We start from the raw sequence: 14,918 nt of genomic DNA on the forward strand, positions 1-14,918 counted from the left end.
CGCCTGGCATGCTCCTGTTATATTGTATAATGAAAGGGATGGGACAGCAGATCCCAGCAGGAGACAGGGAGGAGGTTCTGAAGGGCCAGATTGTTCAGGAGACTTCAAACATGCAACTACCCCACCATGACTCTTAGGGCCTGGTTCTGGAGACAGCTGAGCTCAAAGTCTGCCTCACCATGCACACAACTGAGCCCCTGCAAAAATTATGAGCCAGGCAAAGGCTTTTCTGATAGCTCAGATCCTAGGAACACAAAACAGCCCAGAAAGGTGGCAGCTCTCTCTTGTTGTGGGGGAAGAAATCAGCCTCTGTCAAGGGCAGAAATTAGGTCCTTACACCTATTTGGCCTCCCTCTGGACTGTGGCAATTCTGAGATTCACATTTGCAAGGGGGGGAGGGTGGAAGTCAGTGTGCCTCAAGGCATGGTCTCGCCTGGCACCACCTTGAAAAGCCCTGACTGGCACAGAAACTCTCCCAGATGAGAATTAGAGGGACAAGAGCCTAATGAAGGCCTGGAAGCCAGGTGTGAATTCAAACTCCTTCCCTGGGGCAGAAATGAGGGCAGCTAGAACAAGCAACTCATTCTCTGCCAGGAGGACAGGTAGAGATTGTTAACAAGCCTATAAAGTAGACAGACATTGCCATGGAAGAGCAAAAAGCACCAGAGATCTCCCCACCATGCCCTTTTTGGCCTAGGTCAGGTACTCCTCAGAGCAGACTGTTTTAAAAATAGCCTTAAGTGTAGGCACAGGTTGGAACGCCTGGGTTCCACACGTGGCTCCGCCATCAACTACTTGAGCTCACACAAACTACATGTGCCTGAGTTTTCCACACCCATTGCTTAAATGGGGTCTGTGCTTGGAAGGCCCCATTGTGAAGATCCTCCTAGGGAAGCAGAAATGGCAAGGCAGTAGAGAAGGCCCCTTTCCTGGAGGCAGTCACCTGCCAGATCCAATAGGCCATGGACACAAGAACCCCTACTTTTCCTATTAGGGATATGAAAAAGGCCAAGAATGATAAGAAATCTGGTGCCTAGAGCTCACTTCATTAACAGGTTTCGAGAGCGCTCTAGAATAAAGCGTTCCACCTTTGGGAGGGAGGCCAGGTAGTATTCCCTCCTGTACAAGACGAGTTGCTACAGAGGCAGAGAAGCAAATTTCTAGAGAATATTCTGGAACCTTTGAAAGCTCCACTGAGTGCTTCTAGGCCCTCAGAAGTCTGGTGCTATGCGAGGTAGCTTCACAAGTGACCTCTGTGCCAGCCCCAGGCCCAGGTTCCAAGCCCTAAACCTGCTCCCACGCTCTGGGTGAAATACGAGCCTTAACATCAAGTTAGCTGATAATAGCATTAAAAGACATGCAGAACTTTAAGGCACTATTTATTGATACTATTAGGCTGAATGTGGTTATTCACTGACAGTCTGTTCTGGATGGTCTGCAGCCTCCTAGACAAGTTACTGAGCAATTAAGCCACATCACAGCTGTGCAAAGCTCTGAATGCTCACAGACAGCTGGGTACATAACAGAGACCATCACCATCCTCCCCCCCTTGCCCCCAGACAGCTGTATTGTAGGTATCAGGACTGCCTGGGATCCCCAGAAGTGGAGCTAGCAGCATCTGGAGTGAAGATCCTCAGTGAGCCACCACCCTTAAAAGCAACAACAAATCATTTCAAACTTATTAAGAACCTGGAGAAAGTCTCTGGTTTATAAGACAACACATTCCATCCCCAGCAAATATTTTTTCTTCAAGCCATGTCTTCCCTCCTCACCCCCACCCCTCCATTTTGCCCTTTCACACAGGGTTTACAGTCCACAACATACAATAAACGAGAAATGCCTCAGTAGCAGAATAGGCAGAAGGAATGGGTAAATGCTTTGTTGGGGTCCAGCAAGTGACTATCCTTCCAGGAAAGGTTTCCTTCAGGTCTCCATTAGTAAGTGGGTCAAGAGAAGTCTTCCAAGTCAATGGCAGGCAGTGGACTCCTCCAGTAGGCAAAGTGGCTGTACTCTGGCCAAGACAAAGCAAAGCTCCCTTTCTGACCTAGAGGGGGGAAGATCAGTTCTACCAGCTCAGTCAGTCGTTCATACCTGTGAGGGAAGGGATCAACATTCAGGATCAGAGAAAATCTTTCCTCTTCGGCCTTCATTCACTGACCCAGGCACACAAAACATGCTAGCTTAAAATGGTGCTTAGGACAATCCTTACTCTGGGGTCAATGGATGTCCAAGTTACCTTCTTCTTAATGTCTTGAGCACATTGATAGTTTTTGCAGAGCACACAGGATTTCTTGCCCATACCAGGCCCCACTCATGTGTGGGTGCTAACTCCACTGCTATCACAAAGGCCCCAGAGAGAACAGGCAATCCGTGGCTTCACTCTGCAGGACACAACCCTAGCCACGGAGGCCTTTTTTTCCTTAAGGAAAACTCTTCCCAGGAAGAGAGCAAGATAACACTGATAGATAACACTGGGAATCTCTCAAAAAAGGGGAGGGGGTTCAACTCATTCCTGAACCTGCCTGTACAGCTGGAGCTTCCCAAAGATATTCTTTCAAGCAGGTACACATTAGCATGCCCCCAAGGAAAGCATGAGCTAACCCCTTTCTCACCAGGGGTCAGAGAGGGCCTCTGCACCCTGTCATAGATTCCCTAGCATCTATGAATCTATGACAGGGTGCAGAGGCTCTCTGTGACCCCTGGTGAGAAAAGGGTTAGCTCATGCTTTCCTTGGGGGCATGCTAATGTGTACCAGCTTGAAAGAATATCTTTGGGAAGCTCCAGCTGTACAGGCAGGTTCAGGAATGAGTTGAACCCCTTCCCCTTTGCCAGTGAATGTCATAGACATTCACTGGCATGAACTTCTTCACCTATTAGCTAGAGGACTTTGCAATCTTCCTCACAGTCCATGCTGGGCATGAAGAGTGAGGTTTGGTACAGAGAAGAGAGGGAGATGGTGGAAAAGACATCCCAGGATAAGAAGAACAGGCAGGCTTACGTGGACTTATGGTTCTTGGTGAGCTCCTGGATCAGCTCCCCCTTGGGATTCACAGTGAATATACGAGACTCTGGCAGCCCCACTTGCTTGTAGGCATAGACATCCTGCCCAAGAAAGGCCAGACAAGACAGATTAGAGCTACAGAAGCACTTGTCCCCCAGGAGGTCATTCCCACTAGCAACCAGGAGGGTGCCACTCACGTTAACTCTGTTCCCAAAGGCAGCATGAAAGGGCTGCTGTGCAGAGCCAAAAAGGTTCCGAATGTCTGTCAAGCAGGCAATTTTGAACACCTCTGGCTTTTTCTCAATCACCTCCCTGCAACATAAAACATAAGAGTATTATGGCAAGGCTGGTCTATGAGCCAGAACATCTTACAAAGCTGTTTCAAAGCTTCTGAGGGAAGGTTCAAAGACAGTAAGAGCACCTTACACTGCTGGAGCAACAGTTATGGCAAAGAAGAAGTCTTAGCCACCCTTTCCACCTATCTAGAAGTCTCTAGAATATTAAACGTGGAAGATCCCACCAAGGAAGGACGAACCCCATCAAGTCCTCCCACCTCTTGAGCCAGGCCACCAAATGCCTGGAGACAGAAAGTGCTCACTGCATCCATGGTGCTACAGAGGGAGGGGGCTCTTGCAGAACAAGTGGCAATTTTACATAGAATTGCAATGCCAGGCACCATCAGATGAGAGAATACAAGAGTGAAGGGGACAGGCATCCAGGCTTCCTAGGTTTCCAAGTCAGGACCATCTTAGGTATTTTTCTTTGCTATTAAAGGCCTTAGCCAGTAGGACAGAAGAGGTAAACAAATCTCCAGGCTTAACCCAATACAGGGCAGGATAACAGCAGATAACCTAACAGCCTATGCCTACAGCGAGGCCAATTCCAGGGAACCAGTATCTGGGCTTCAGTACCTCAGCAAGAAGGCATTAGAAAGTCTGTAATACCTGCCACACACGTACTGGACTGCTGGCTAATATTCCAGATGCTGGGTATTAAGTTTTGGTAGCAGGGTTGGTTTGTGCCTGGGATGGGTGGCAGGCAGGAAGGAGGATATGCCCATAGGATCTATTAAAGCAAAGAAGGGCAAGCACATGGTGATCACACACCACATGGTGGAGAAGTCTGTATGGACCTCTGCACCTCTCTGGTCTATCACATCATTGCAGGGGGTCTGCCAGTGTCCTCAGGCTCATGTCCTGGAAAAGCCAACCTCCCCATAGAAAACAGAGCCCAGGAGGAGCCATCCCAATGGAGAGAGGCAGAAGCAGGCACAAGCACAGCTGTTCAGAGGCAGCTGTCCTGTGGTGTGTTACCTGTGAAGAGCTGAGAAGAGGCTGCTGGGGGCCAGCAGGATGGGGCCCTTTGGGAGGGCACAGCCCTGGTCGTTGACCCATTTCAGGTACCCTTTGGTGATGTGCGCCATGCCAATGGCCCTGGCTGAACAGTAGAGGAACTTATAGCCATTCCTAGAACACAGCAGGCAGCAAGAATCAGATGCCTGTCTCCTTTCCATGTGAGATCCTATTCCTTTAAGCCCCTTGCCAGGATTGAGTAGGGGAGGGAATTTGGGACCTGTACACTGAGATCATCCAACCCACCACTCCCCCTTCAGCACTGCAGCACCCCAGCAAAGCTGCTCTTCAGTGCTCTGCAAACCTGGAGAGGAGAGTGCACAAGCAATTCATCACAAAGCACCTGGGCCCAGGCCCCACAGGAAGAAGCTGTTAGTAAGTTCTCCCCAAACTGTACTCATAAAAAAGCCACCACGCCATTAGAATCATAGAAAATTAGGGTTGGAAGGGACCTCAGGAGGGCATCTAATCCAACCCCCTGCTCAAAGCAGGACCATCCCCAACCAGATCATCCCAGTCAAGGCTTTGTCTAGCTGGGTCTTAAAAACCTCCAAGGATGAGGAGTCCACAACTTCTCTGGGTAACCTGTTCCAGTGCTTTACTACCCTCCATGTGAGAAAGTTTTTTCTAATATCTAATCTAAACTTCCCTTGCTGCAACTTGAGGCCATTGCTCCTTGTCCTGTCATCTGCCATCACTGAGAACAGTCCAACTCCATCCTCTTTGAAACCACCCTTCAGGTTGTTAAAGGCTGCTATTAAATCCCTCTGTCTTCTCTTCTCTAGGCTAAATAAGTCCAAATCCCTCAGCCTCTCCTCAGAAGTCATGTGTCCCAGCCCCCTATCTATTTTTGTTGCTCTCTGCTGGACTCTCTACAACTTGTCCACAACCTTCCTGAAGTGGGAGGCCCAAAACAGTACTCCAGATGTGACCTCACCAGTGCAGAATAGAAGGGAATAATCACTTCCCTCGATCTGCTGGCAACACTTCTACTAATGTAGCCCAGTAGGCTTTTAGCCTTCTCTACAATAAGGGCACGCTGTTGGTTCATCTTCAGCTTATTGTCCACTGTAACCCACAGGTCCTTTTCTGCAGAAAAGGATCATTTGATCATGATCATTCAGCAGGGTCTTCTCCAGCTAGCAGCAAACTGCTTTAGCACCTGCAGGATGCTTCCACCATAGCATACCATAATGCTTCCACCAACTTACTATACTGCTTCCTACCTCCTACCCAATTCATTCACTCCTTTTGGGAGAAATCCAACCTGGAAGACTTCTAGGAGACAGAAGAAGGGTCTCCATATGTCCCCCTGCAATTCTGTTCGATATATTACACAAAGCAATACCCAAAGTGGATTAGGAGCACAGGGTGGCCAGCAGATAACATGAACAGAGCAGTAAGCAGTCAGTGATCGTGATCAAATTCCTACCACACCCAGCACAGCAGAGCTTGGCACAAGTGCTGAAAGAACCCAAAAGGTAGCGTCAAGAGGAGGCTTTGTTGTTGCTTTGAATGACAAAGGTGAACCTACAGCATGAGAGATTTCATCATCTTCTAAGAAGGTTTACATCAGGCACTGAGCTCATGCATACACAGCACTTCTACCAAGCAGAGCAGGCACGGAGTGCTGACAAAGGCAGTGAAGCCAGGCTATAACAGAATAAAAGGCACTAAACATCCAAGATCCACACAGAAGGCAAGAGATACAGGGTACAAACTCTCCTGTACGGAAAAATGATTCAGCTGTGGATTCCAACAGCCTCCACTGAATGAAACATGCAAGTGAAAAAGGGCTCACCCCTTTTCCAGCAGTCCTGAGCCAGGACAAAAGAACTCTGTCTCCTCCTTGTGCTTTGCTCACTAAATGAGGAAGCATTCTCAAGTCACCCAGATGCATCAGAGCATCAAACAGGTCAAATCATGTACACACAGTGCCCCTTAGTGGTCACATCACACATGGGAATCCTAGCATTTGAAAACCAGGGTCATTTAGACACACAACCCCCTCCACCACCACCACCCACCCACCCTGCAGAGGGGCAGAATAGTAGCTAGAGTCAGCTTCTTCCTTCCTAATGAATGAAACCCCAATTACTTTTGTAGCTGTTAACCCCACAGTGCTAACAGCAGAGATGGAGTTCAGTCATAAAGCTGCACCAGGGGCCCTTGTACCTTCTCTCAGGACATCTTTGTACCCCAAGCTCAGCAAAATCAGCACAAAAAGCATGAAGAGGCCACCAGGGAGCTGAAAAGCTCCTTAAACTACTCTGGCTTTATCTGTCATCACCATCCTTAAGCCTACTGCTAGGTGGGTAGGGAGGACAAGACAGCTCTCCTCCACACCAGCAACACTGGAGAGAGGAAAGTTTCAACATAATCATACAAGAGACAAGAGGGAAGCCAAGCCAGGCCCCTTCCCTATGGGAAGAAGTCCCCAGCCATGGGCTCCCAATACTCTGCTCCATCCCCACAGGGCAGAAGAAGGATACCCGAATAGAGCTCCTATTTATCCAATACCTACAAATGGATTTTGTGATAGAGTTTGGCAATCCCATGGTGAGTCCAGTCTTTTCCCAGATGTGGCAAAATGTGACCCAGAGCATCAGACCTACAAGGACAAAGGCTAGTTAGGCCAAGCAAAACAACAGAGATTCAGAACACAGGGCCCAGAGTTGTGGTAAATCACCACAACCACTTGAACAAGCCTTTCAATGGTGCATTTGCCTTGACGTAGGACACCACAGAGAAGGGGAGAAAGAGCAGCCCCTTACTTGGTGATGGTCCCATCAATATCCGAGATCACCACCTTGTCATCCCATTTCCACAAGTAGATGGTGGCCTCACAGCGACATGTGCCCTGGTATTGGGTGGTGATGCTAAACATCACCTCGTTGGGGCCATCCCGCAGATTCAGCCTCTTCTACATACAGAGAAGAGAAACACATTAGCATTCACATAGCAACACTGCTTCCAGGAGAGCTTCAGGAGTAACATGCAAGGCTGCACTTTTACCCTGGCCAGCTATATTCCCATAGAAATACAAGAGAAAGGGACATATATGGGCATGTACATGCAAAATTACACAGCTTCCACACCTACTGAAATACATCCCCTCCCTGGTTTAACAATACTCACTAAGAAGCCCTGTGAAATAACAGCTTTGAACTGTAACCAGTTGAAACCAAGATCCATTTCAGGGAACAAATAAGGAATTATTGACATTGCAATTTGGTCAAAACATCCAGGTTAAAGACACCCATCCTTGCTGAAAAGGTAATGGGGTCCTTTCCTCCACCTCAACAATCGGTACCTCTGCTTCACACAACTCAGTCAAGAAATGGTACTTCCTGTATCCCAAGAGACTGTTAATTCATAGCTGGCTCAAAAGGAAAAGCTGCCGTCTCTCTTGAGTCTCCAAGGAAGACATACACAACAGGGGCTCTCATCCAACTAATGACAAAACTTAATCCTGTTTAGCTTGAGATCCAAAGAGACTATAGGCCTAGACCAGGAGTATCAAGCTCATCAGGTTTATGGGCCAGATGAGTAACGCAGGGTCAGTTCAGTGTAGGCACCGCATATAGCTTGTACACCAGATCTGTCCCATGTATTGTGTGTAGCATGTAGGGCCATTCCAGGGTGCTGCAAATGCTGGCATGTGAGTCCAGTCTGAGATCCATAGGCAGACTGTCGATCCACAGGCCAGCTGATAGGGCTCTGTAGGCTGACACCCCTGGCCTAGACCAAGATGCCCATGCTTGGATGCCTCAAGGGCCTAAATATTTTTGCTCCAGTCAAGATCATCACTTCAAGAATGATCTCAACCTAGAGACAGCTCTGGTAAAAAGAACTGTATTTCAGTCTCAGATAGCAAGAGAGTCATCTTCTGAATCTATTCAAAAAGTAAAAAGAAACAAAAAACGTACAATTTGATCTGAAGACAGTCTCAGAGATTTCTTATAGGTGGGAAGATATTTCTGTGCTGTGGCATCTGTTATCAAAACAGTCCCTGGGGATGCAGGTTCTTCGTCACTGGATGAAGGCTCCTTAGTCTGTCTACACATGCATGGAAGCAGAGAGAACAAATACTGCTTTATGGCAGCAGAGACAGATGGTACCAGTAAGCAGGCATGGACAACTTTGTTCAAGCAGATGGGATCACCATGATGACCCTGACTGGATGTGCCATAGGGACAAGGATCTGCAATTTCAAATGGATGGTGTCATGATGCTAATGGAAAGCCAAGTGCCCCACCCCCCCGTTACTTACCACACCCCAGCCTTCTTCCCTTCCAAGGGGGAGGAATGGATACCCACCAGTCCCACTCACAGGGTTAAACTTGGATGGAATAATTCACTTAAAGAGATAAAATGGCTCATAATAAGGCCCAAAAAAAGAGCCATGCCTGCCTCCACTACCAGCCAGTCCAATAACGCTTACCTCTGTGGAGTGGAGCCCTGCTGCAGCGCTTCTGTACTGGCATGTTCTGCACTGGGTTCATGCTGTGGACAGAGAGGTTCATCCTTAGCTCCTTTAGGACAAATCCTGCTGGATACTCAGAGGGCAGGAGCATAGGCTACCATGCTTTTCTGTCTGTCAGAGTGGTACTGTACAGCTCCTTACCACAAGAGGGGAAGAGAAGCACCCTATGAAAACCACTAGGCCCTATTTTAGTTGTGCTGGGGGGGGTGGGGGCAGGGAGTTGTGCTACCCTACCACGTAAGACAGAAGGGAAAAGAGAAGATCTAGCTGCAGTGGGAGCTCCTTAGTGCAGGTGAGGTAGGAAATGCCCACCCTGATTCCAGTCCCTACCATATTTCCTATTAGAGACAACATGCACTGGGGACTGTGGTAGGGTAGCAGGTAGCTTTGCTAACTGCAGCATCCCAGGGAAGTAAATCCAGGTGTAGACCCAGAAACAGAGTTAATATCCAGTTCCTAACAGAGCTCTCACAGCTTGCTCTACAGCTCAGGCACCAGCTTCTAACAGCATCAGAGTTTCTAGAAGTATAAGAGTGGCCTTCAAGGGATGCATTGCAACCATCTACTTTCATATATTATTGCCCCTGCTGTCAGCTTCAGCCTCACTACCAGGTTCTGTGGTTTGGCATGGGTGCACAAACAGAGAAGGGATGAAACAACTTGTCCATCTCTGCTGGGAATGTGGCAATTGCAGCCACCATGTATGTGCATGCATGCACACACGTGTGCACACATACCTCCTTACTAGGGAACTCTCTCCTCCTCCAAGAAAACCACCACCTGCCACTCTTCTTGGGCATCTTCTCCTTCATCAGCTGATCAACGGTGCTCTGTGAAAGTGAGAGCACATTAGAGAGGAGTCCTACTGCATGGCAAATCATTTCTGAGCCCACAGGAATCCCATGTACAGTGAATGTTCTCACAACACTTTCACCTACAGGGCTCAGCACAGCGATGGGAAGGTTCCTGGGCTGATGGGGAAAAACAACTTGAAGCCATTGCTGAAGTTCAGCTTCTGAAAGGCTTTTCCCCAACCCTCCCTCCTCACCACACAGTCCACAGTCCTGAGAAACTTCATGGCACAGAAATGGGGACACTTAGCAAGGGCCAGAGCACACTCCAAGGTCTAGCACAGCTCCAGGCACCTGGCTCAGCCCTATCCCTAAACAAACATAGCTCTCTTCAACAGGTCAGTTTGGCAAGAAAGAGCCTCCCTTACCAAAATTTCATTCTTTAGGCACACACTGTGGCATATTAGTATGCCAAGCAGGCATGTACCTACCTAAATTCAGCTCTGGCCTAGGTGAAAGGAAAGGATAATCAATGCACTGCTACAGGGTGGAGCTGGAAGGAGACTGGAAAACAGGACTTTTGGCCCCTGCCCCTAATTCTTTCCCAGACTTATTGCAAGAAGCCATTTGAGGCCAAAGCATATCAAATAGTTTTGCCATTTACCTTGGGAATGTTCTTCTGGAATGCCTGTAAAGAGAGGATCATAGGAGCAGCCACTGCCCAATTATAATACCTGGAAGAAGCAAGAGGTAGATGAAGGTCACTATCCACAGAAAGCTAATGCCCTACTGGACTGATGGGGATGGACCAGGAGGCTAGACATTTACAGGGCCTGAATCTGGCAGAACAAAGGATGCAACTCCCTGACAACGAAGTCTGGTTACATGTTAAGCCTGTGCCCAAGTACTGGCTTGGTCACAGGTCACTCGGCCAAATCCTGCAGCAAAGCCAAGCAGAAAAGTAGGGGGTTTAGACTGAACATGGGCAGTGGCAGACAGAAAGAAAATGAAAGACAGGGATAAAAAAAAAAAATTTTTAAAAATCGATCAATTGATCACTCAATCCTGGCCAGTCATAGCACATGACCCATGACAAGCCACTAGGATATCTTGGCTGAGCTGCACGATGCAAGAAGAATATTTACCCATGGAAGGAGCCATTTCCCAGCTGGGAGAGTGAAGTTCTGAGCATGGCTCACAAAGCAGCCCAGAGGGTTCAAGCCTAACTCAGTCACCGCAGTAGAAGTAGCATCTGTCTTGGAGACTCAGACAGTAGCCTTATTGAGAGTGGTGCCTTATATATTCCACTAGATTTGGAAGATGACAAACCAGAACCAGGCTACTCACTTCTTGTGGATCAGTATCACCAGGTTGGGGTCATCGAGGACTCCTGGGTTCTTAGCAAACTCCTGGTATGAGATGATGTGCTCCATGAACTTCTCTAACAGAAACAGGAAAAGGAGATGAAATACTAGCACACCAGCTCCTGATCATTCCCTAAGTGGAACCTGGGCTTGTATCCTTCACTGCTTCACACATACAGCAATTTAAAGGTTGCCGAGACAGAAGTTCCAATGGCCAGGTGGCCTTAGACTCTCCAGGGACAGTGCCATGTTTCTATATATCTGTTCACTTTTCTGCTTTGTTTACCAACCCTTAGTTAGTTCCTCTCCTCCTCTGCCCCTCTCTGCTCTGTATCACATCATCTCTGGCACCCTGCCCCCCCTCCAGCATTTCTACCTCTTAAGGAGCTATTTTTCATCCCCTCACAGCAAACTCTACCCAAGTGATAACGGCATCCCTGTTATTGCACTGTGCAAGTTCTATAGTATAGACTCTTCTCTCCCTCGCACCTACCATGGGAGATCTCCCTGTTGTCCCCAAGACCTCCACACAGAGATAGTGCAACAGGGGACGTCCCTTCATAGGTGGAGTCTGACAAGTTCTCTGTGCCGCTGTCAATCGCAGTTCCAGCTGGCAGCTGGGTGCTGCAGAGGCTTCCAGGATCGGTCAAGGGCTTTGGGCTCAGTTCCATATCACTATTAACAACAGAAGGAGCAGTGACAATACTGTGCGAAAGTCAGATCTATGTCAGCGGGGCCAGAGTGCAACAGCTAACATCCATCCCTCCCCTTACAGGGGACATTTTTAAGTATGAACAGTATGATGGACATGCAGCTCATACAAATAGGCAATGGAAGTATGTGGTGTCAAACTACAAATGGAGGCATGTTCTACAAACTCAGCTTAACCAGGTGATCTCAATGGCTCCATTCCAGAGCATGAGATGAGTAGGATCTCCTGCTGAGTGAAATCCTAAGCAACTCACTTAGGAATAAATTTGGGCCTAATATGTATGGCTTCTGCTTGCAGGTGCCTGTGGGATCCATTATTTTAAGGACAGGGTAGGCAAATTGGAGCAATGTCCATTGCATGAATGCTGGACTGGGTGCATAGTGGAGGTATCTATGCAGTTTCCTGGAGCCTACTCTCTCTCTGGCATAAAGCATAAGCTAAACTGCATTGAGAAATCATGATGCTGTTAAAGTCTTCATTTAGCATGGCTCAGGAGTCCTATTAGAACAGTCTTCAGTCCCAGCAATAGCACAGACTAGAATTATGTCAATACTGTAGTGGGACCTCAGTGGTTTTTATTTAGGTCTGTTACATCTAACAGGTCATTTGGCATTCATTTGTGTTGAGGGCAAGATCCATCTTTTCTTACTGCAAGGAACTGAACAATCCCTCCAGGGTTAAAAAGCTAACTGAACACTGGTAAGAGAGTAGCCTAATAAACTCAATACCTTTTAGGGAAATAAAGTGCCACCTGGTCTTCTTCCAGGTTGGTGAGATCGTCCAGGTAGATGTCACTGGGACCCAGATGATGACTTCTTTTCGTGGAGCCTCAACAGACAAACAATACGAAGAGATACAATTCGGCCAGCATTTCTCCAGCCCACCAGAATCTTACAAAAGAGAAAATCAATAGCATCTCTACCCATTAAGTCTTCTAAAAATTGAAAGCCAAAGAGGGTGTCTCAGTTGCTCTGACAGAATTTTCCAGCAATCTTGGCAGCAGCAACACTGCCAATGCAGGAGAACATAGAAATGGGACCAGTTATAAAAAGACTGATAGGTCTGTCTACTTTCATTCTCCGAGCTAAGAAGAATGCAAGCCAAACGCTTCTCCAGGTACCTCACAAGAGGCTGTCTGCAATTAGCTTAAGTCTGTGTGAGGTATTTGGATTGATATTTCTTTCTGCCTTGCTAGGCAGGGGTAAGTCCAAGAAACTCTACTCAAGCAAGTGGATCTTCCCTTGGGTTTTTTCCTGGTATAAAAGTAAGCTTTGGCTCAGTGTTACCACCTGTTCCCAAGTGCTCAGGAGTCACCTAGAGATGGCTCTGCTGGAAAACATAGGTCGCAGATACACAGCTCTATGAGAAGCTCCAAGTACCTTATTGGGTCACACCAGTGGGCCAATGACATTCCCTGCTTTACAGGGACAAGCAGCATCTGTAACAATGTAAGTCCCTGCTTACCCTGCCTCCTTTGGTTTTCCAGTTTGGTTTCCAGGTTGTCACCAGGCTGGGTGCTCTCCAATTTTGTTGGCCTCATGGCAGGTGCCTCTTGAACACCAGAAGGATCCAGCTGCAGGACTTGCTCAGTTGTGGCCTCCAGGGTCTCTTCTCCTCCTTCTTCTGCAGCCCCTGCCTCTGGCTGCTGCTTTGCTCCCTGTTCCTCTGCCAGGGTGGGGGAGGCCTCCAGAGAACTCTCTGCTGTGTCTGTAGACTCGGTCACAGGGTGGAAGTCCTTCAGCATAGGGAGGCCATTTCCATTTTGGAAGACAGGTGTTGGCCTAATTACAGGTGTGGTACAGGAACCGGGCATGCCCTGAGAATCCGCTGTGACCAAGTCACCTTCCAAACCCGCCGTGATGGCTAGGAAATGGGTTGTCTCACCCACTGGGATGGGTGTCGTCGTGGCAACAGTCGCTGTTGTAGTGACAAATGCTGTGGACTTCACTGGTTCAACTCGCTCCGATTTACTCACCTTCAGGAAGTGGGGAAAGTAAAACAAGTGTCAGCCCGCTACATTCTTCTCCAAATGGGATCAAGCTTAGGCTCCTTCCCCTCCCAAATAGGTTTCAAAGCCCTAGCTGGAACAGTGCAGCCATTAGTCAGGACACATACATGAATGATGGGGTGAACCAAGAGTCCCAGCCTGGACAAATGTCTTCTACACCCTGCTCTCTAGGATCCCCACAGTTTAGAGGAAAGAGTATATGATGTAACCTAAAATACTACAGCTTTCCTCTAAAAAGCCATCCTGGGATCAGCACCTTTGCACCAGTATAACTACATCCACACTAGGGCATTTTACCCCAAGCTCCACTGGTTTCACAAAGAATTAGTGCAGCACAGAAGCTGGACACAGACAAGACATTATTTGGTTACTGGACTACAGATGCATATAATATGTACATGTATGCACAACCGGAGCAGGAAGAGATGTTGCCACTGGTTATCACTAAAGAACTAACTCAAGCACACATGACACAGAAAAAAAGCAATATTCAAAGAGAACACTGAAAGTAAAAAAAAATGTTGAAGAGTCAGAAAGTGACAGAATTAAGATGACCCATGCACATACCCAATTCTCTCTCTCCCTGCCAATGAACCTGATAAGCCCAAGTGCAAATGCTTTCCAGGCCCATCTAGTCAGCTGCTTTAATCTTGTAAAGCAAGATTTGTAGAGACGGCCACAGTGTGCGCTCAGAAAGCAGGCAGCATTAATGTAGTGCTATTTTGCATGATCAGATCTAGATTCCAGACAATGGCCACATCATCCAGAAAACCAGTACCTACTTGTACATGGTATAGGTTACACAGAAAATCTACATTATGGGCCTGCTGCTGCCAGAGCTTTGCCAGCAGAGCTATGGTGGTAGAGATATGATGTATAATATAGTAGCAAAAAAGGGTTTTTTTGGCCTGCTTAGCTGCACCACCTTCCTCAATGATATAGGTTCTGCTGGCATTTTCTGTCAATGTATCTGTGTCCACATAGGGAGGCTCCTGACACAGCTGTGTCAGCCAGCATACTCCTAGAAGGCATATAGCTATTCCAGCAAAACTATGTAGGATAGACCAATCCAGAGACTCACTCCAGCAGGTCTCAGCCTCATATAAAAGCAGAGAACAATACCAGTGGGTCAGAGGCACTAAAGACAAGAAAAGGAAAACTAAGATGCGCTGAACCATGGATTTAAAGCAGGCCACGCAGAACG

The 14,918-nt window shown here is 47.7% G+C and overlaps 1 protein-coding gene across 4 annotated transcripts in view; it reads right to left on the reverse strand.

Moving 5' to 3' along the window:
• Nucleotides 1–1,362: 1,362 nt before the first annotated feature.
• Nucleotides 1,363–14,918, reverse strand: part of LPIN3 (lipin 3) — a 42,412-nt gene continuing 28,856 nt past the window's right edge. For all 4 annotated transcript variants that reach the window (XM_019484606.2, XM_014609601.3, XM_014609602.3 and 1 more), the window contains 14 exons: nt 13,171–13,681; nt 12,435–12,534; nt 11,488–11,669; nt 10,978–11,071; nt 10,295–10,364; nt 9,577–9,669; nt 8,798–8,859; nt 8,283–8,412; nt 7,128–7,276; nt 6,878–6,964; nt 4,315–4,467; nt 3,199–3,313; nt 2,999–3,102; nt 1,363–2,091 (listed from right to left, as the gene is read on the reverse strand). In XM_019484606.2, coding sequence (XP_019340151.1) covers nt 1,947–2,091; nt 2,999–3,102; nt 3,199–3,313; nt 4,315–4,467; nt 6,878–6,964; nt 7,128–7,276; nt 8,283–8,412; nt 8,798–8,859; nt 9,577–9,669; nt 10,295–10,364; nt 10,978–11,071; nt 11,488–11,669; nt 12,435–12,534; nt 13,171–13,681 — 1,995 coding nt within the window. In that variant the 3' untranslated portion in view covers nt 1,363–1,946. The remainder of the gene's footprint in view (nt 2,092–2,998; nt 3,103–3,198; nt 3,314–4,314; nt 4,468–6,877; nt 6,965–7,127; nt 7,277–8,282; nt 8,413–8,797; nt 8,860–9,576; nt 9,670–10,294; nt 10,365–10,977; nt 11,072–11,487; nt 11,670–12,434; nt 12,535–13,170; nt 13,682–14,918) is intronic.

The sequence above is a fragment of the Alligator mississippiensis genome, chromosome 9 (genome assembly GCF_030867095.1).
Source record: "Alligator mississippiensis isolate rAllMis1 chromosome 9, rAllMis1, whole genome shotgun sequence".
Lineage (NCBI taxonomy): Eukaryota > Metazoa > Chordata > Crocodylia > Alligatoridae > Alligator > Alligator mississippiensis.